This window comes from Peromyscus californicus, unplaced genomic scaffold, assembly GCF_007827085.1.
Source record: "Peromyscus californicus insignis strain IS unplaced genomic scaffold, ASM782708v3 Scaffold_16__1_contigs__length_79575227, whole genome shotgun sequence".
NCBI lineage: Eukaryota > Metazoa > Chordata > Mammalia > Rodentia > Cricetidae > Peromyscus > Peromyscus californicus.
Window position 1 is genome coordinate 42057824 of NW_026294458.1, and position 22407 is coordinate 42080230.

Consider the following 22407-nt stretch of genomic DNA (forward strand, 5'->3'; position numbering starts at 1 on the left):
TCTAAATTTACTTCTAAGCAACAACAATCCTGTCCTGCATTGGAAAAATATTTTCTTCCTTTTTATTAAATTTTTCATTTATTTTATATACCAACCACAGTTTCCCCTTCTTCCTCTCTTCCAATTTCCACCCCCCCCCTCACTTCACGTCTACCCCACAATCCACTCCTCCTCTGTCCAGCAAGGTAAAAGCTTCACATGGCAGTCAGTAAAGCATGGTGTATCAAATTGAGGCAAGACCAAGCTCCTCTCTATGCATCAAGGCTAGAAAGGCATCCAAGTACGGGGATTAGGTTCCAAAAAGCCAGCTCATATGCACGGGACAGGTCCTGATCCCTCTTCTAGGGGTCCCACAAACAGACCAAGCTACACAACTGTCATCCACATGCAGGAGCCTAAATCAGTCCCATGAAGGCTCTTTAGCTATCGATCTAGAGTCCTTGAGTGTCACAGGCCATGACATAAAAATAACAGATGGCAATTAATAATTTAGGTGTCAACCCACCAGGTGAAAGACTCTCTGATGGACAAACCTTGTCAAGCAAGGCTTATAGAACCTGAGGCTTACACAGGTACACTTGGCTCAGCCTGGGAGGAGGGGACTGGACCTGCCTGGACTGAATCTACCAAGTTGAACTCAATCCCCAGGGGAGTCTTTGCCATGGAGGAGATGGGAATGGGAGGTTAGGATGGGGGAAAGGTGGGAGGGGGGAGGAGGAAGAACAAGGGAATCCATGACTGATATGTAAAGTTAAATTAAATTATAAAATAAAATTTAAAAAATTGGAAACATTTTTACAATGGAAGGAATTTTATCTCTGTTTGATAACACATTGATTGCATGGGCTGTGTTCTCCTGGTGTCCTCAACCCCTCTGGCTCCTACAATCTTTCCACCACTTCTTCGGAATTCCCTGATCTCTACCTAATGTTTGATTTTGGGTCTCTGCATCTGCTCGTATCAGTTGCTGGATAAAGCTTCTCTGATGATGGTCATGCTAGGCTCTGATATATGTGTCTAGCAGAGTCATTAGGAATCATTTAATTGACTTTTTCTTCTTTTGGCTAGTGCTGTTTGATTTTATCCTAGGTCTCTGAACTATCCAGCAGCTCGTTCCTTGTTATCCAGGTAGTCAGGCTGGGCTCCCTCTTGTGGCTTGGACCTCAAGTTGGAATAGTCACTGGTTGGCCACTCCCACAAGTTCTATTCCACTGCTCCCCCAGCACATCTTGCAGGCAAGATGAATTGTAGTTTTAAGGTTTTGAGGCTGGGTTGATGTCCCAGTCCCACCACTGGAAGACTTGCCTGGTTACCGAAAATGGTTGGTTTGAGCTCTGTAGCCCTCAGGTTTTCTTTCTTTCCCCCTCCTTTTTAAAGTGCCTTATTATGCTGCATGTATTCTTATTCATTGATACTGTGAGATAATGTAATTCATATAGGATGAAATGAAGAAATGCACGTAGTAAAATATTAACCCTGATGTTCAGTAAAGGTACAGTAAAGGATTGCAGGGCTCCAAGCATTTGGTAAACATGCTAGTCCATCCAGAGCAAAGGCAGTTACTAAGTTACTAAGAAACAGACAAGGTTTACAGTACTGAGTAGGTCAATGGAAGGATAATTCATGTCATAGTCAGGAAGAAGTATGACATGAACTCCTCAACACATAAATCTCACATTGCTTACAAGAGGGTAGAATTTAAATCAAATGAGTGCTTATTTCAAGAATTTTAATTTAATTTTCTTCAGACTATAACTGACCCCAAGTAAGAAAATGTGCACAAGACAACTTCATATCATGTGTAGGTAAAATACTGCATCATTGTCTGTATTAAAGAATCTATAATTAGGAGCTGAAGGGATAGCTTAGTGAGTGAAATTCTTGGTTTGCCAGCACAAAAATCTGAATTCCATCTGCAACCTCCATATAAAAATCTGGTCCTGATGGTGGACCCATGGCAGTGATAGAGACAAAAACAAGCAGAGCCTGGTGTCTCACTGCTCAGTCAGCCTAGCCAACACAGGGAGCTCCAAGCTGGTGAGTTACCCTGTCTACAAAAACCCTAAAAAAACAAATTCAAACCAAATGAAACAAACCAAAACCATAGTAAAGAGTACTTGAAGAAAGACATTTGAGATATTTCTCAGTTTCCACATGAGTACACAAAGATGTGCACATATACCTTCCCAGACAGGTATACCCATAAACATAAACATTTACATATACACAAAACCTACAGTTCATGTTATTTACAGGAATAAGTATATGTATACACATACACATATAAATACTTATTTTACTTATTCAATAAATTGAATAATACTTTGATTTTTTTCTTCTCTTTTCCTTTGTTCTATTCTCTCACCTACTACACCCAGACAATAACTGTTAACAATTTGGGTTAATAATCTCATTTTATTTTTGTGGTTTTAATTATACATATATACACATTTCATTAAAAAGAGGAATGAGAATTTTAATAATTTAAAGTTTCTTAATTGTGATAAAGGAAAATATACTTCTCTATGTCTTGTTTTTCTTACTTTTGCTAGTTATTAAATAATGGGAGCAATCTATCACTCTGCTCTCTGCAGACTGTAAGAAAAAGAATGCACACAGAACTATAGACAACTGAGAAAAGCAGGAGACGTGGTCCTCCTCAGGGAGGGGCATACCAATTGGTTGCCTGATGTGGATAAGGCTCTGTATGCTGTGAGTGTGTTGCTCTGAATGGTTAATAAATAAACTGCTGATTGGCCATTAGCCAGGCAGGAAGTATAGGCAAGACAAAGAGAGAGGAGAATTCTGGGAACAGGAAGGCTGAGGCAGGAGTCAACCAAACACAGAGGAAGCAAGATGTAAAGGCAGAACTGGGAGAAGATACCAATCCATACGAATAAACATAAATAAGAATTGTGGGTTAGTGTAAATGTAAGAGCTAGTCAGTGGTAGACCTGAGCTAATGGCCGAGCAATTTTAATTAATATAAGCTTCTGAGTGATTATTTTATAAGTGGGCTGCGGGACTGCCAGGGCCCAACAGTGAGCCTTTAAAGCATACATACAAGTAATATTATATGTACTGGACAGTTTATATTTAGGAATTTATATGCACATGCACATACATATATAGGCAATAACAACTAATGGAAGAAGATTCAGTGAATTTGAAAGAGTGTGAGGAGGGGAGGATGGGCTGTTTTACAGGGAGGAAAGGGAAGGAGAAATGTTGTACTTACAATTTCAAAAATAAAACAAAAGGTAAAGAAAGAAAATAAAAAAGGAACAGCTGCCATTTCATGTTCCCAAATGACATGGACAGGGCAACCCATCCTGCCATCCGTAGAATGATTGATGGAACTCAGTGAAATCATGAACTTAAATAAACTTTTTCATCTTTAAGGTGTTTTGTCAGACATTGGTCAGAGCCACCCAAGTAATTAATACAGTAATAAAAATGCAAGAACAAGAGCTAGTAGTGGAAAAAGAGATCTCAGGTGGTGATATTGTGTCCCCCAATATATTGTGTATACTAATAAACTTATCTGGGGCCAGAGAACAGAACAACCACTAGATAGACATAGAGGCCAGAAAATGGTGGCACATACACCTTTAATTCTAGCATTCCAGAGGCAGAGATTCATCCAGATCTCTGTGAGTTCAAAGCCACACTGGAAGCAACCAGACATGGTGACACATGCCTTTAATCCCAGGAAGTGATGGCAGAAAGCAGAAAGGTATACAAGGAGTGAGGACCAGGAACTAGACTCTTTTGAATCTTTTAGGCTTTTTGAGCAGCAGTTCAGCTGAGATCAATTCGCATGAGGACTCAGAAGCTTTCAGTCTGAAGATTTATGGAAACAGGATCGATTGGCTGAGAAGTGGTGAGGTGAGATTAGCTGTGGCTTGTTCTGTTTCTCTGATCTTTCAGCGTTCACCCCAATACCTGGCTCCAGGTTTGTTTTTATTAGTAAGACCTTTTAAGATTCGTGCTACAATCTCATCTAGACACCTACTCTATGTGACTAGAGGACTGTGAAAGGAAAAGTGAATTTAAATTTATTCAGAAGAGGTTGAGAGTGTCTTATGTGTAGAGGAACGGTAGACCAGATGACTGAGAAGGGAAAAATAAACACACAGCAACACAGTAGAATAACCTGCCCCATGAGCTGATCACCAAAACTCATGGCATTCCTTTCTAGAAACAGCCTTACCTACAGTTTACTGTGGCCATATGGATTGATGTAGCTTTAGATTGAGAGTGATATATGCCATTTATATTTCTGCTAAAATCCAGGTCATACTTAAACTCTTCTGGACTATTTCTACAGTAAACTTGATTCAGATAAGACTAAGGCATTGAAGTATTTCAGGTGTAGAGCTGGCTTGAGTAACTAGAGAGGAGTGTAGACTCTATATACCAAGTGTAGTAAGAATTTTATTGAATTAGAAATAATTATCCTTATTACATATTATTATTGTATATATTATCCTTAAGATGGAGAACTAAAGTTCCACTAAAAGAGAACTAAGTTGAGAACTAAGTCCCATGCTGTCAATCAACTAAGACATTTGGATCAAAAGAAAATGCATATAATATAGTAAATAATTTGTAGATAGACAAAAAATCTTTGATTAATGTTTCTCATTTTTTTGATAATGGTAATTAAGCATATTAATTTATTTGTAATTTTATCCTTACAGAAAGTTATACATTTTACATGAGAAGAATATATGGGTGGTGGTAAAGAAATGTGAATTTTCTCAAGGTCATCATGAGAATTTGATGGCTCTGTTACAAGAATTGATGTTATTAGGGAATTGTGTATATGTCTGGGAGGTGGAAATTATAGCAATGATTCTGAAGTGAACTGTGATTTTATACCTAAAAAGCACTAGGTATAAAATGATTCAAGACAAGATGGGTTGGCCTTTATTGAAACAACAGAGTTAAGCTTAGAGTATGTCAAGAATATGTCTCTTGATTATGGCTTGTGTGTCTATTTGTTTGGTGGCCCTGTTTCTGGACTAACAACACTGAAAGTACATTGGGGTTGGAGGGAAAACTTTTTGCACAGTGACATTTTAAAAAACAGCCTCCCCTGTGAGCTCTGAGGACACAATGCATTTTTATTGTTGCAACTAGTTATGTGTATGATATGATGACTTGTTCTCAATGCCCAATGGAACAACTTTTCTTTATCCTGCTGGGAATGCCTTGGAAACTTTAGAGAATTTGAAGATGATTTAAAGAATCTGTTTTCAGTGGAAGAAAAGATGCTAAGTCTCTCCATTTTGGAGTTTCTAGGGGGAACTTGGCTCACAGATAATACTACTTTCCCCCATACATTTAAAATAAGTTCCAGAAAATTAGTATTTTTCCAGTTGCCCGGTATTTTACAGGAATTGGGTGAGAGAGAAAACTTTTGGATTATTGTTTATTGCACCTTTGTAACTTGTACAAAATATTTTCATAAGACATTAAAAATCTCTAGATGATTTTATAAAAATCAGCAACTGAAATGGAGACAGACACATGCAAAAGGTAGTCTGAAAAAATATGTATCCATTGGGATTATTACTGCATCAGTAACACCATTGTTGAGAATGGTCCCACTGATTCAGAAAATGAAGGCCGAAAATTGAATGATGAGAAGGAAAACTCAATGCATTCAGAGGATATTTTGTAGTGTGAAAGGTTTTCTTAATTGAGATGTGATTATGCTGCGAATCTCGTTTACTTGTATTATTTCTGAATGAGAAATTCTGTCTTAAGTGGTTGTGGTTGAGTGAAATAAAATTTCTTCAAATTCATAGAATCATGAGAAAGATAGAGAAAGCCACTGCCACGGACTCCACTTGTCTCCTAGTGCATCATGTACCTGTTAAATTAAATAATTGTTATTGCAATCTTATTTTAACTGTTAAGGTAAAATTATTACTTCTAAGCTAAATTATACATAGCAATAACTGAAGACATTTGGAGTAGTTACATCTGGCCAAATATCTTAGGGTGGAATTTTTACCGTATATTTTGTCCTGCTGTATGTTTAGGACTCTGTATGCATTTAAAAGTAAAAATTCTCAAATGTTTGATTTAATTTTGTTAGAACAGCAGCTCAAAATTCATTCCTTATGCTGAAATTCAATTCGTAGGAGAAAACTTGTTTTCATTTTAAAGTTACATGAAAGTCAACTTCTCCACCTTTTAGCACCCATACGTATTTTGGTATTTGGATATAGGATAACAAACTTTATGATTTTATTTGTTCATTTTAATATAAAAATTTTCACATGAAACTTTTTGAAGTCCTTACAGAGACTACAAAATGTCAAAAAATCCCTTTATTCATACAATTTTAAAAGTATAAATTTATATTCTAAGTAGATGCACTCAGGGTTCACCCAGGGAATATCTTAGTAAGAATGTCATTGAAATTGAAAGATATTTAAAATCTTTTCCCTAAAATCCCTACATATATAATCATAGATAAATTTGGAGTGTTACAAAATTATATCTATTCTCAATGCTGAAAATTTCCTTACATATAACATCTAAAGGAATATGACAATTTTCTGGAGGTTATTTCTATATTTTATATATTTTTAGTTAAAAAAATTTTAAATTATTATTTATTAATTTTCACATTACAAAATATCTCCTGAAAAAGACAGTATCAGAACTTCAATTTTTCTCAGGTTTATAAACTATTAAGATGTTTGAGACAATTCTTTCACCTACCATTTAATATATGCATATTGATGTGAACATGCACACATAGATACAATTTGTGTAAAATATGATTTATATGAATCTGTTCTTATGAAATTCCTAGTTAATTTATCCTTCTTTCCCACCTCTCTTTCACTCATTCAAGCCTCTACTCACAGGCCATAAAAATCAGGATCTTAAGTTTATTGTATTTTATCTATATTTTTTTAAATTTAAGAGGATATTTAGGACATTTTAAAAATCATAGCTTATTTGGCTACAGTATGATCATAGCAATTTTATTTCTATATATTTAGGTCTTCTGAGATAATAGTCATTCTGGATAATTCTCAATACAATTAATAATATATTTTCTGTGGCTGATTTTTTTAATGTACCATGACATATCCATCAGTTTCTGTTCTTTGCTCCTTGGCCAGAAATGAATTGCATATTCTTTGTATATTTGTTTTTATCCAGTTGGGCATAGATTTCTAAAGTATAGCTGAAAAAATGGTAGGTTGACTAGTAAGTATATTTTATTCAAATAAATTGAGTTTTATAAACTTGTTTCCCAAAGGCTGTTGCAACTAATATTCCACAAGTTATATTGAAAAGCATCCATTTCCTCACCTTAGTGTTCAGTGAGCACTTTGATGTACTTTAATTTATGCTAATTGCAAACATGAGCAGGTGTGTATGTGCTCATTTTCTGTGTGTATATGTGTACTATATAGTAGGAATTTCATTCTATGTTTCCAGATGTATCGCTGACATTGACAGAGTAATCTACCACCTCAGTTACTCTTTCCTACTGTATGTAAATACATATTTGCTTATGTTTATTTACCTTTATGTTAGAATCTGAGCTCTTTTCTAATTCCTTACCCACTTCTCTATTATGCAATGTCTGAATATCTTGATTATCAAATCTTTGAAGTACAGTTTCATATAAATTAAGATGCACTCAACTGATCTTACTGTTTATACTCTTGATATAGCAATCTGTTTTAGTCATGTGAGTTTTAACAAGTTATGCAGTTCGAAATACCAGAAAATACATACTGTAATTATAAGATTTAGAAGGATTTCCCCAGCTAGGTGGTGGTGGATCATGCCTTTAATTCCAGCACCTCAGAAGCAGAGACAAACATATCCCTGTGAGTTCAAGGTCAACCTGATCTATAGGGTGAGTTCAAGGACAACTGAGGCAGTTAAACAGAGAAACCCCCCCCCAAAAAAAAACCTAAAAGGATTTCCACTAAATGCACTTATTACTTTAGGTGTATTATTGTTTAAAAATGACAAGGATATTAATAATTATATATATATGTATATGCATATTTATATTAACTCTATATTTACTGATTCTTTCATTTTAGTGATTATTCATGTCAGACATGACAGAGGAAAACCATACTCTGGTGACTGAGTTTATCCTCACGGGACTCACAGATCAGCCCACACTAAATGCTGCCCTGTTCCTACTGTTTCTCGTCATCTACCTCATCACCATGGTGGGCAATCTCGGGCTGATTGCTCTCATCTGGAAGGACCCTCACCTTCACACCCCCATGTACTTATTCCTCAGCAGCTTAGCCTTTGCCGACTCATGCACTTCATCCTCTGTGACCCCCAAGATGCTTATCAACTTTTTATCTAAAAATCATGAAATATCCCTGGTCGAGTGCTTTGCTCAGTTTTATTTTATGGGCTCCAGTGCAACCACAGAATGTTTTCTCCTGTCTGTGATGGCCTATGACCGCTATGTGGCCATATGCAACCCCCTGCTTTATCCAGTGTTGATGTCCAATAGACTCTGTACTCAGTTTATAGCTGTGACCTACTTACTTGGTACTCTGCACTTGGCAGTTCATGTGGGTTTGTTACTTAGATTGACTTTCTGCAGATCCAACATTATACAATATTACTATTGTGAAATATTACAGCTTTTCAACATTTCTTGCATTGATCCTTCAGTTAACATGGTTGTGCTTTTAGTCTTTTCAATTTTTATAGAAGCCTTCACCTTTCTAACCATCATGGTCTCCTATGTCCGTGTCCTCTTTGCTATCCTGAACAAGAAGTCTGAGAAGGGCAAGAGAAAAGCCTTCTCCACCTGCAGTGCGCACCTGCTCTCTGTCTCCTTGTTCTATGGGACTCTTTTTCTCATCTATGTTTGCCCTGGGTCTGGACCAGTTGGAGACAAAGAGAAGATGCTTTCTTTATTTTATACAGTAATAATTCCCCTGCTCAATCCGTTTGTTTACAGTCTGAGGAACAAAGAGGTTATAGGTGCCTTTAAAAGAGTAGTAAGGAAATAATAGTTGTACAGATTTTCAGATATTTATCCCTCACATTATATGAAAAATAAGATGACAACTTCAACAGAAAAGAAAATGGTTCCTAAATACTGACTAGAACTCTGGCATTTCACTGGTGGCTCAGTAAGCTCTGCTGGGCACATCCAGCTTTGAATTTTGTGTCTGATGCTCAGTTAGTTTCTTTCATATGAGTCAGTGAAGTTGTGGTAGCCCAATTCATGAACATCTTGTCTAGAAATAATATCCTATAGTTTATCTGAGCTTTTGGCTTTTCAAATTATCATTTTCCTTTGTCCTTTCCAAATTTTCAGATGTGAATTTGGTTTTACTAAGACATCCTGAGACACATTGGCTGAGGTATAACTCTAACAATTGTTAGCAAACATAATTAGCAATTTGTAAGAATGAATAATTTAGCCCTCTAGACCTGGAAGTTAAATCGGTTTTTGATCCTTTACCACACTAAAGAGCACTGGTAGATTGATAAAGATAAAACCCTGTTTCACGATGGAATGCATACCGGAGAAGAAATGTACTATTGAATAACAGGAAAAAAGAAAAGTTGAATTGAATATGAAAATGGTATTGATGGGTGTAGGAAGAAAAATGGGGTAGCCATAAGTTCAAATGTTCAGCAACAAAATTTGTCATATCTTGTATTTAAATCCCAGAATGCAATTTCTAATCAATGATAGTGAATATGTACTCAATTATTTATAAAATTTATTTCAGTAAAAAGCAATTCCATGGAGCTTCTGAGCAATTACATTATTGTTGTAATCAATTTTAGTAAGAGTTGGCACGTGGAATTTAAGGGACTGTTCGGAACCAAATTTCTAGAACTGTACAGTTGTGCCAATGAATTCTCAACTATAGATAGATAATGATTGTAGGTACAATTTGTAGGTACAAATTATATATAAATTAATTGATAATAACTCACTGCAAAATTTTACTTTGTATGAGTATTATTTTGTAGAGATATATAATTCATTCTTTTTTAAAAAAAAATATTATTCCAGCATATTTATTTGTGAGAAATAATCACATCAAAGGAATTAAATTTAAATTGTTAGACACCTAACAGGTATGCCTTGTTCTACTATTTGGATGCAGCTTATCTCTTGCCATGTCAGTGATTCCAACAACACTGAATGTTTCCTATAAATACATAGCTGTATGATATCTTTGAAAGATGTAGATATATGATATATTTTTAACTTAAACCTGTTGACTATGTGCATTATTAGGAAAAAAGTCAATGTGTGCAGCTCATCCTAAAATAAATACCATTATTTTCTCTGAAGCAAAAGCTCTTTAAAAATATTCCACATAACTAAATTCATAGTCTTTTAAATATTATTTGTAGCCAGACATGATGGCACATGACTTTAATCATAGGACTTGGGAGGCAGAGACAGGCAGGTCTCTGAATTTGAGGTCAGCCTGGTCTACAGAGTAATGTTCTAGGACAGTCATGGCTACATAGACAAATCCTATTTTTAAAAACCAAAAGAAAAATTATTTGTACATGCAGACAATTTCAACAATATTGAATTCTTTTGCAAATACTGTAATCTTTTCTAACCTTTCTTCCCATATGTGCTATAACATATTTTAATTAGAGTACCTACCTAAAATCTATATTACGAAAATGTCTCTCTGTCTGTCTGCTCTGTCTCTCTTTGTGTTTTTGAGACAGTGTTTCTCTGTGTAGCCCTGGCTGTCTTGAAACTCCATCTGTAGAGCAGGCTGACCTTGAACTCAGAGATCTGCCTGTCTCAGCCTCCTGAGTGCTGGGACTAAAGGAGTGTGCCACCACTGCCTAGCTCAATATGTCTTTTACTATCCCTAAAATTACACAAATACACTTTGTTAAGAGCACTTGTTGCTTTTGCAGAGGACCTGGCTTCAGTTCTCCACATTCATTTACAGCTCACAACATCATGTAACTCCAGTTTCTAGGAGATCACACACTTGTGATCTTGTCCTGACTCCTGTCAGCATCAAACATGCACATGGTACATATACATGCATGAAGGTAAATACTCATCCACGTAAGAAGGTAATTCTTTTAAAATTTACAAATGTAATTATGTCAGAATTCTTTTAACAAAAATGTTCAGATATCATATTACTTCACAGAGAAAAGCTTAATCATTCACATGTAATCTTGGCTTGATTTGTGGTTGGGTATTTCAGCCTGCGAGACCAGCTCTGAGAACTGCTCCAGGGTTGTAAAGAGAATGCCTTCAGAGTAGTGGGACTTAGAAATAATGCATACCTATCTGAGGGAATGAGAACTCACACACATGCTGAGGGTTACTCATTTTATTTTTTCCAGCTTCAATTCTTCAGCTGCTTTGTACTACACAGCTTGTACACATTCAACAGCAAATTTTAGGTGCTAAAAGTTAAAAATGACCAAATGCACAAGGCTATCAAGTCTAAGCTATCAGCTGAGCTTTCATAATTAATAATAAGCCTCCATGTCATAATTTGGCAGCTGGGTGGCAGGACAGAGAAAGACTCTCTACAAGGGAACAAAGAAGCCACAAACATTGAGGCGCCAGATGTATGATGAATTGCTAAGTGGTCGTATCAATAAAAAATCTAAAGCCAGATATTGGGGTGAAAACTGAGAGATCAGAGAAGCAGAAAGATGTCAACCACATTCTTACTCTTAGAAATCCTCAGCCAAAGTGAGAGCTACTTTCTGTCTACTCATGCCTATATACTTTCTGTGCCCTGACATCTCCCTTCCTCTCTCTGCCCAGCTACATCACTTCCTCTTTCTATCCCACTCTATCACTTCCTGTCTGTCTGTACAGACTTCCAGACATCTATGGTTAACTAGTGCTGGGAATTAAAGGCATGTGTCACCATGCCTGGCTCTGTTCCCATGTGACCTTGAATTAGGATGCTAGGCTTAAAGGCATGTGCTACCACCTTCTGACCTCTATGTTTAATACAGTGGCTGACTTTTTCCTCTGATCTCCATGTAATCTTTATTGGGGTACACAAATAAAATATCACCCCAGATAGTCTCTGTAGGAGGTTTCTATATATGTAAATAGGCTCATGTTGGAACCATCCAAAAGGCAGAAGCCACAGTTGATAGTCTTTGCACTCAATAGTTCCCAAGCACTCATATTCAGACTCCTGAGGAAATCTATTCAATTCCTCTTGATCATGACCCATTTGAGTAATTAATAGCTTTGCTAACTTCCCATGGGGTCAATTGATCTTGCAGTCTTCAAAAGGTGATGCCCACATCAAAATACAGAGTTACTCTGGTTTTCACCCACTCAGGACTTCTTTGTTTCCTTGTAGTGAGTCTTTCTCTGTCCTGCCACCCAGCTCCCAAATTATGACATGGAGGCTTATTATTAATTATGAAAGCTCAGCTGATAGCTTAAATTTGGTGGTCTTGTGCATTTGGTAATTTTTTTTAATTTTGGGGATGATGTAACTCAGCATAGCTGTCAAGGCATGAACTAGCTCTTATAATTTAAATTAACCCATATATTATAGTCTACATTCCTTTATGTGGCTTGTTTACCTTTAGTTTGTAATTGACCCTGCTGCTTGTCCTGGATCTTCTGGCATCACTGCTCTTCTTCCAGTGTCCTCTGTGCCTGGAAATACTGCCTTGCTACTGGCCCTTCAGCGTTTTATTAAACCAATCAGAGTGACACATCTTCACAGTGTACAAAAGATTATTCCACAACACCCTAAAAACACCCTGTAAAACAAAGGCAAATTTCTTCTTCTGAGTTAGAAACTAATCATGAACAAATACAGAGAAACCTAGTACGTTCATTCAGACACACTTTGAGTCATGACAGCTCACCATCAGAGAAGTGACCAACTGCCTCTCAGGAGAGTTTTATATCAGAAATATAAATAACAAAATTTTGTCTTTTTGTAATATCTGAATTTATTAAAACTTTAGCATACATGGGACTAAAGGAAAATATAACTATCTCAAGGTGTTTGAAAATACTATGTGGGAACATCGTATTTTATAAGATGTTAAATGGAGTTACACTACACAAGGGATTATGTCCCTTCCAGAAGCCATAGGTTCCCAAGTAAAAAGCTCAGTGCCACATATGGGATACCACCCCTCAAGGTGTTTTCAGAGGATGTTCCAGAGACCCCAAAACAATACAGATTATTTTGTCAACAAGGTTGTCAACAAGAACCTGATGAAAAGATCCAACTGTTGAACATACAGCAATCAGGTCAAGATTCCTTCTTGCTGCCTAGCTCACAAATTAATGGAAAATTCTATGCAGACTGCGGGAGCATAGGGAAAATTCATGAATAGCCTTAGTCAGCTATGGACACTGTGAGCTTCAATAACAACCAGCATGGTGGTGGTGTTTGTTTTTGCTTTTTATTCTTTGGGGGCCTGACACCCAGCTCCCAAATAAATCAAATATGGAGGCTTATTCTTAATTATAAGTGCACAGCCTTAGGTTGTCTTATTTCTAGCCATCTTTCCTTAACTTAAATTAGCCCATCTAACTTTGGCCACAGGAGCTTTTATCTTTCTCTATCCATGTATACCTTTTCTTTCCTTCTTACTCTGTGTCTGGCTGTGTAGCTGGATGGCTGGGTGACTGGTCCCTGAATCCTCCTCTCTTTCTTCTCTCATTCCTTGAGCCCCACCCCCCAAGATTTCTCCTTCTATATATTCTCTCTGCCTGCCAGCCCTGCTTATTCTTTCTCCTGCCTTGCTATTAGCTATTCAGTTATTTATAGACCATCAGATGTTTTATACAGGTACAGTAACACATCTTCACAGACTTAAACAAATGTAACATAAACAAAAGTAGCACACTTTAAAATAATATTCCCCAACAGCATGGCAAGATACACCCATGGGTGTAAAAAGTGGCATGAATGTTATGGTGGTAACCAACCACTTTCTAATTGAATTTAAGACCCATTCCACAGAAATAAACACATGTATTACAAATCTGGCCAAGAACTCATGATTAGAAAACTAAGAGGTCAAAATGTGAACCTGTTATTCCTATTTTGATAAATTGGCATAGTATTAAAGTGGACTCTAAATTCGTATCTCTCACTCCAAATATCAGGCCTCAGAGAAGTTTATTTGTATAGTATATGGTGATTAGAGTAGAAACATGCAACTTGTCAAAGAACAGAGGATAAGTATCAGTGGAGTATTCAGCCATAAAAAGGACATGTTTATCTAACTTCATCAAGACTCAGAGACCACAGTAGAAAGATTGTAAGAGCCAGAGATCAGGGAGACTAGAGATAAAAAAGTGTCTTTTGGACATAAGAGGGCCAACAAACTCATGAAGTCAAGAGTAGCTGTGGTTGCCTGAACATGACCTGCACAAAATCAAGCCAGTCAACATTCTAGCATGAAGTAGGAAAAGGTATTACCCCTAAATGACAAGGTATGGACAGATAATGGCTTTAGGGAGAGAGTCAGTTTTCTTTGAGCATGTGACTCCTGGTATGTTGACCACCCTCTCCTTACTAGAGCACAGTAGATGGTCCTACCCTTGTAAGTGTATGGACTTTTGAGTCAGTGCGTCATTAAAACTTTTTAAAGGATACAAAACTGCATGGGTGGGAACATGGTTATGAGGTTGTGAGGAGTTGAGAGGAGTAAAGATAAATATGATTAAAATACATTAATGAAATTCTCAAAGAATTAATAAAATATTTATTTTTTGAAAAAAAAATCAGTTTACATTGCTAATGTTATAATGTGGAACCTCTTCTACAAAGCATAAGATGTTTGCCAATCTGTGCCTTGTGGGTGGTATCAGACAGTGTTGTGGTTTACATGTCTGACAAGATAGAGAATTATCTCCATTTTCTAAGTGGAATCAAAGACTGTTTAGAAAATGATCTCTTCAGGTCAGGCACAGTCTGTAGAAAACAAACAACAAACAAACAAAAACAGATTTTGCACAATGTAGAGTAACAGGACAGGTTTCGCCTCAAGTCAACACTCCCCTGTGCTCTTTAGAGAATGAACCACTTTCCTTTCTCTTATTTCTCTTCAAGTTGCTGTGTCCCAACAACATATTAAACTGCTCTTAAATGTCCATCATTCACCAAAATCAGATGTCTAAATACAAAGTCAATGGCCCTCATCTTAACTCACCATTGTCTCTCAAATTCCATCATCATGATCTACCCAGCCTATTCTCATTTTGTTTCCAGTTGTCAAGAGCGAATTGCATATAGTTATCATAAACTGTTATCTTTTAATTTATAATGTGCTATGGCTGAAGCTAGTTAATTAAAATCTATTTTTAGGTGGCCTTGAGAGTTATCTTTGATGCTGAACTCAGAATTTCTAAAGCACTATGTGAACTATTGCTTTTACCTGTCTATTGAAACTGTCTAATTCTCAAATTTTCAGAGGTCCTTGTCATCTCCTTGGTACATTAAAGTAAAAATTTGATAATCTATGTATGTCTTCCAACTTTCTCTGTGGGAGTTCTCTGTATCTGTGGCCAGTATCATCTTGATAAAATCCAAACAACTGAGGTCACTGAAACACAGCAAATGTTCTCTATCCTACTTTTACCCATGTGTGTATATATATATATATATATATATATGTATATGTATATGTATATGTATATGTATATGTATGAGCATGAATATATATGTATATGTGTGTTTATAAAATAGGTTACCACATGGCCTTTTCAAACATCTTTAATATTAGTTATTTCTCCCCTCACCTCCTTCTCTCCCCTACCCTACTTCCAAGCCCTTCCCTATCCAAATTTCTCCCCATCATTCTACATTTTCCTTCATACTACCTGTGTTCTACTTTCCTGCCTCCCTTAAGAGATTTGTTTCCACAGCGTATCCGCTCCTTAGGTGTCTGTGTTTAACTTAGAGTACCTGTCATACCCCAAAAGAAAAAAGACAAATTGTAACCAATAAAACACACGCACACCTACACACACACACACACACACACACACACACACACACACACACACACACAAACTGTGGAGTCCATTATATGTTGGTCAACTACTCCTGAACATATCCAGAAGTAGTTGATACACAGTGTCATTATACTTGAGAAAACTGATTTCCCCTCTCCTAGAAGGTATAAGTGACAGTTCAGCTGTTAACTCTTACTTTAGAGACTAGGTTTTCATTCATTCATTCATTTCTTAAAATATAACAAAATAAAATATAATAAGATAAAACAAAAACTATCACCTTAAATTCAGACAAGACAAATGAACAGAAGGAAAAGAGCCCAAGAGAAATCACGAGAATGAGAGACTCATTTTTTGCAAACTCAGGTATTCCATAAAAACATTAAACTGGAAAGCGAAATAAACACACAGAGGACCTGGTGCAGACCTGTACAGGAACTTTGTATGCTGCTTCAGTCTCTGAGTTCATGTGAGCTTGGCTCACGCTGGTTGAGAGGTCCTTGTTTTCTTACCCTCCATGCCTTCTGGCTCTTACACTCTATCTGCCTCCTGTTCCATGAAATTCTTTGAACTCTGAAGGAGGGATTTGATGAAAACATCTCATTTAGGGCTCAGTATTCCAAGGTCTTACACTCTTTGAGTAATGCCTGGCTGTAGGTCTCTGTATTTATTCCCATCTGATTTCTCCTCTCCCAGCAGGTATAAGTGATAGTTCAGTTGTTAACTTTTACCCTAGTGGCTAAATACATATTCATTTATTTCAGTTGATGTTTCTCATTATTTATCAGTAAAATGCCAATGGCTGCTTATAATTATGGAAGTCCCTAGAAAATAGCTAGCTTCCAAAACTTAGAATGCTGAGGTAAAATGGAACACAGTGTTCCTAAACAAGGTGGCTATAGACAATGTTGACTATTCAGCCCTAGACTCATATGCAAGGAAATGTCCACATGGCAATGGACCCAAACATGAAACTGTCTGCCCTCATATGGAGCTCACAAAGCATCCTGAGTAACAGTCCTGTGCTAATAGAGCAGACTATTGGCTCATACAGTGAACTTGGGGTTTGTTGTTGTTTTTTGTTTGTGTTTTGTTCCTGTTATACAATAAAGAAAAAAAAACACTTGAAACTTGTCACAAATGTTTATTTCTTTTTCCCTGAGTTTATTTTTAATTAAATTTTTTCATTTATTTTACATTCCAACCACAGTTTTCCCTCCCTCCTCTCTTGCCGTTCCTTCCCCTGACCTCTAGTCTACCCTCCCAATCCACTCCTCCTCAGTTCAAAAAGGGTAAGGCCTCCCATGGGAGTCAACAAAGCATGTCATATCAACTTGAGGCAGGACCAAGATCCTCACTCTGCAAAAAGGCTGGGTGAGGCATCCAAGCATGGGGAATAGGTTCTAAACAGCCAGCTCATGTGCCAGGGACATGTCCTGATCCCAAAGCTAGGAACCTCACAAACGGACCAAGCTACACAACTGTTACCCACATGCAGAGGGCCTAGGATGGTCCCATGCAGGCTCCCTAGCTGTTGGTCCAGAAACCATGAGCTCCCTCAAATTCGTGTCAACTGTGTTTATTTCTTTTTTAGTCTTCTCAGAGCTCCTAGAACTTCTTTATTCCTCAAACTATAAATAAATGGATTTAGCAAGGGGATTATTATTGTGTAAAATAAAGAATACAGTTTTTCCTTATCTTCAGCTGGTCCAGACCCAGGACGGATATAAATGAGGAACAGATTTCCATAGAACAAAGAGACCGAGAGCAGGTGCGCACTGCAGGTGGAGAAAGCTTTGCTTCGGCCCTTCTCAGACTTCTTTTTCAGGATGGCGAACAGCACACGGGTATAAGAGACTACAATGTTTATAAATGTGAAAGCTTGTATAAATATTGAGCAGATGAAAACCACAAGCATATTAAGCGTAGGATCAGTGCAAGAAATTGTGAATAATTGTACAATTTCACAGTAGAAATAATGTATAACATTGGACCTGCAGAACGTTAATCTAACTAACAACCCCACATGGATTGTTGAGTTCAGGATACCTATAAAATACGTAACAAGTATAAGCTGAGTACAGAGTTTATTGGACATCACCACTGGATAAAGCAGGGGGTTGCATATGGCCACATAGCGGTCATAGGCCATCACTAGCAGGAGGAAACATTCTGTGGTTGCACTGGAGCAAAAAAAATAAAATTGGGTGAAGCAGTCACTCAGGGATATCTGATGATCTGTAGATAAAAAATTGACAAGCATCTTGGGGGTCACAGAAGACGAAGTGCATGCGTCGGCAAATGCTAAACTGCTGAGGAATAAGTACATGGGAGTAGTATGAAGATGAGGGTCCTTCCAGATGAGAGCAATCAGTCCAAGGTTGCCCACCACGGTGACGAGGTAGATGATGAGGAACACCAGGAAGAGGGGCACCTGTAACTCCGGTCGCTCATTGAGTCCTGTGAGAACAAACTCTGTCACCAGGGTCTGGTTTCTTTCTGCCATATCTGACCTGGACAATCACTGAGATGGAAAAGGTGAGAAACAACCAGACAGAATTGTAAGATGGGGGGACTTTTGTGTTACTAATATATTCCTATGTGATGCTTCTCCACTAGTATTAAATGTTTACTTTCATTTCCTTACTTAAATATTCACTTAAAGTTTCTTATAATAAAAAAGTAACTATAAAGTGACATATAAACTTAATGCAAATACTTTACTTTTCAGTCTAGCAAGGTTTTATACACCTGCATATATTCATCTTAAAGTTCATATGAAAAATTGGTTTCCAGTCCTAAGGTTACTATAAGAAGTAAGAGCAGTCAAGCATACTTAATATACAGTGAACTAAGTTAAAGGCTTAATGAAAAAAACATTAAGACAAGAGCATAAGTGGGCAGAACAGAGAGATAAAAATAAATTTTAGTGTATAAATGACTGACATAAACCAATAAAAAATTTGGATCCAGTCTGAAAATAATGGCTGTAACTGCCAGCTATGTGTCTGGAAATAATAAACTAGGCTCCACCCTCACACCATGGAACACAAAATTTAGAAAGTAACACATAGCAAAAAAAGGGCAGCTTAGCTCTATTATCCAAAGGAAGAAACTCAGCATACAACAAGCAGCAACAACAACAAATGGTATCTTATAGACAAAGAACATATAATCAATTTGAAAATTGTATTATAGTGAATATATGAAAGCAATATAAAGACTAACATCTATATTCTGACCACAATAAAATAAAAGATGGCTAATTTGGAGCATACAATTCACACACACACACACACACACACACACACACACACACATAGATATCCCTTTTCATATATAACATCATCAGAAATTAAAATGTATAAAATATCCACTACAAATGGAGATGGTAAAAATGATATTCTCATATACTAATTGTGGAAATATCAGTATTACAGGTTTACTGAAATGGATTTCTGAAAATCCATTTCAAATGCAAATACCTCTGATTATATTCTTTTTATATACCCTACAAATAAAAGCATGAATACACAAGGATTAATATCTCTCTCTCTCTCTCTCTCTCTCTCTCTCTCTCTCTCTCTCTCTCTCTCTCTCTCTCTCTCTGTGTGTGTGTGTGTGTGTGTGTGTGTGTGTGTGTGTGTGTGTGTGTGTGTGTTCAAGGTGGGAAGGGACACATATATCCAAAATGAAGTAGTAGGAGAAAACGTTCATAATATGAACTAAAACTCAGTGATGAGAAAAGAAACAGAAATTGCATTGGAGATTAACAGAAAGCATAAAATCTCAGGAGTGACGTATAGACAAATGAAAATAATTATGATCTCATTATTGTCACAGCCAACAATTTTGTGTAAAAACAAGCATTTTAAAACATATTTTACATTTTGGTAAAAAACTCTAAATACATTCTAGTGTCTTTGGAGGATGGGGTTGTTGTTTTGTTTTATGAAGGGAGATATAGGAAAGAAAGAGAGGAGTTGAGAAAACACAAGCAATAAATCCAATTGAGAGTTCCAACAGGAGAGAATCTCATAAAGCTTGAATCATTTCACAAACAATCAATTAGTAGGTATACATGCATGTGTATGTATGTATTGCATACAAATATCTGAAACAATGGTCTTTACATGTTAATGGTGTAGAATAGAGGTGGAAACATAAGAATGCTAACTTCTTGTTGCTGCCTTTTATAGGGAATTTCTGAACTGAAAATCCAATTGCAAACCAGGAGCTCCTCATCTTTAATTTTGCAACTAAAACTCAGCTAAGTTTGAAATAACGTCCAGGAGAGGAAGCATATTTGCTTACCAGTGGTTCTCAACCTTCCAATGCTGTGACCCTTTAATACAGTTCTTCATGCTGTGGTGACCCCAACTATATAATTATTTTCAATGTTACTTCATAACTGTAGTCATGCTACTGTTATGAATTGTAGTGTAAACATCTGGGTTTTCCTATGGACTTAGGTGGATCACAATCCACAGGTTGAGAACAACTGGCTTAGGTATCTTAAGTGAGGAAACTTTTTAGCATAGAGAGTAGATACCTTTTCTAAAAACCTAAAACTTACCTTTAATTATATAAAGTAGAGAGTCAGTTAGATTGGCCAAAAAAAGAAAGTTGTTATTTGTCCAGCAATGTTCTGATAAAACTTATTCCTGTGTTGTTTATTTCTGACCCTGTCATGAAAGAACATGTAATTTCAACATGAATTGAGACATTCTTCATGCTCAACAATTTCTGAAAGATGTCCAGTTTTTGGATGAGTATTTTTAAGGAAAAATAATTGCAAAAATAAGTGCTATTACGTTTCCATTTGTAGAAAGCACAAATAATTTCATAGGAATACTCAGTACTTAAGACAATAAAATTTTAATTACAATAGTAGAAAACCTAGGTTCATCTAATTTTAAAATATCAGCTGTCAGAACAAATATCAGCATGGAGAACACTGGCTGTTCTGTCTTCACTGAAAATGTGAAAATGGGAGCAATGTGGAATTCTTTTAAATATCTACAAGGACTCTATTAATCAAAAGAAAATGAAATGCTGATTATTATAACTTATTAGGTACATATCCTCTAAGACATAAGATTCTTCATATCCTCAAATTATTGATATTCTCAGTTTCAGATCATGCAGAATTCATTTGAGGCAAATGCAAATAAGCCTTGTGAATTTGTGTATAAAATATACAAGGAAGGAAATGTATCTCCTAGTTTTCACTACTCAATTAATGAAAATTGCTTAGCAATGCTGACCCTTCCACCATGAAATATTAGTGGAACACCAGCAAATGAGCATCAATTTCTATGCCTGTCACTGTTTGGGTTTTTTTGTTGTTGTTGTTGTTCTCTAACAGAAAAAAGTGCATCCCTATAACAGTTGAAATTATGAAAATATCTCCACTCTCACCCAATCCCTGTAGAACATTGGAAAACTGGAACCATGCTCATTTTCTGGAAGTACCGTGCAAAGTACAGAACGAGGCAGGGTTATTTGTACACAGATTTTCCTCAAACACTCCAAACTGGAGCAGGATAGCATTTCTTTCACCGACTGTGAACCCACCCTTTAAATAATGTTGAAGTTCCTTGAGTACTTCCAAGAGACTCCCAATAGGATGAAGTCAGCATTGATCTACTGGGCATTGCCAAGAATCATTAAATCATCCACACAAAGCTACAATTAGGAGTGCGCATGTGTCCTCAGATCCTCTGTAGGGGCTTGTTTAGCAATTATGATGAACAGAGTTTACGGTGAGTTTGTTTTCCTTCCTGTTATTTTCCATAATTGAGCACAATCGAAATTGCCTAATTAACTTTATTTTCATGTGAAAATCCCAAAGGCGCTTGACATTTAACAAGTTCAAACCTGAGATGGTCTTTCTCTACCCCATTCCTAAGCCTAACTTTCCTCCTGTGTTCTTCTTAGGAAAACAACTCTTCTAGACTTGGTTAACTGAAGACTATATTGTATCCATAGATTTCTTTCCCTGTCTATGATTAAGCTCAAAAGTCAGGTCAGAAATTATTCATTACTTGCTTGGACTTGCATAACCTCCTATCATTCTCTCTTACAACAGAGCCATCAAATCCAATTTCCACACTGATTTAAGATTGAAACTTAAATAATATACCACCACCTTTCACCACCATTCCAAATGCAAACTATCTTCTTCTCCTTGTTCCTCACATAACAACTAATATTCTTAATAATCCTAGATCCTATGTTGAGAAATAGACATAATAATTAGCTGAACACAATTAAGAGGATTTTTCATTATATCTGTATGTCATTTTACTGCACTGTTAATTGCTTCCTGGTTCTTCTATATCTTAGTAGATTGAAAGAAGCTCAGTTATTGATTATGTAAAGTGCAATATTTTTGTTTCTAACTA

At 36.5% G+C, this 22407-nt stretch overlaps 2 protein-coding genes across 2 annotated transcripts; one reads left to right on the forward strand and one right to left on the reverse strand.

The window, feature by feature from the left end:
* The first annotated feature begins 8111 nt into the window (after positions 1–8111).
* On the forward strand, positions 8112–9035 carry LOC128111549 (olfactory receptor 5AC1-like). Its single transcript, XM_052739802.1, has one exon. It carries the CDS (start codon positions 8112–8114, stop codon positions 9033–9035), a length of 924 nt encoding a protein of 307 aa, XP_052595762.1.
* Positions 9036–17579: 8544 nt separating this feature from the next.
* Positions 17580–18506, reverse strand: LOC128111548 (olfactory receptor 5AC1-like). The gene has a single exon (XM_052739800.1). The coding sequence runs from the start codon at positions 18504–18506 to the stop codon at positions 17580–17582; it is 927 nt and encodes a 308-aa protein (XP_052595760.1).
* Between the last annotated feature and the right edge of the window lie 3901 nt (positions 18507–22407).

What these genes read in the sequence shown, in the direction of transcription:
- LOC128111549 (XM_052739802.1), top strand. Translation starts at nt 8,112, where the DNA reads ATGACAGAGGAAAACCATACTCTGGTGACTGAGTTTATCCTCACGGGA.
- LOC128111548 (XM_052739800.1), bottom strand. Translation starts at nt 18,506, where the DNA reads ATGGCAGAAAGAAACCAGACCCTGGTGACAGAGTTTGTTCTCACAGGA.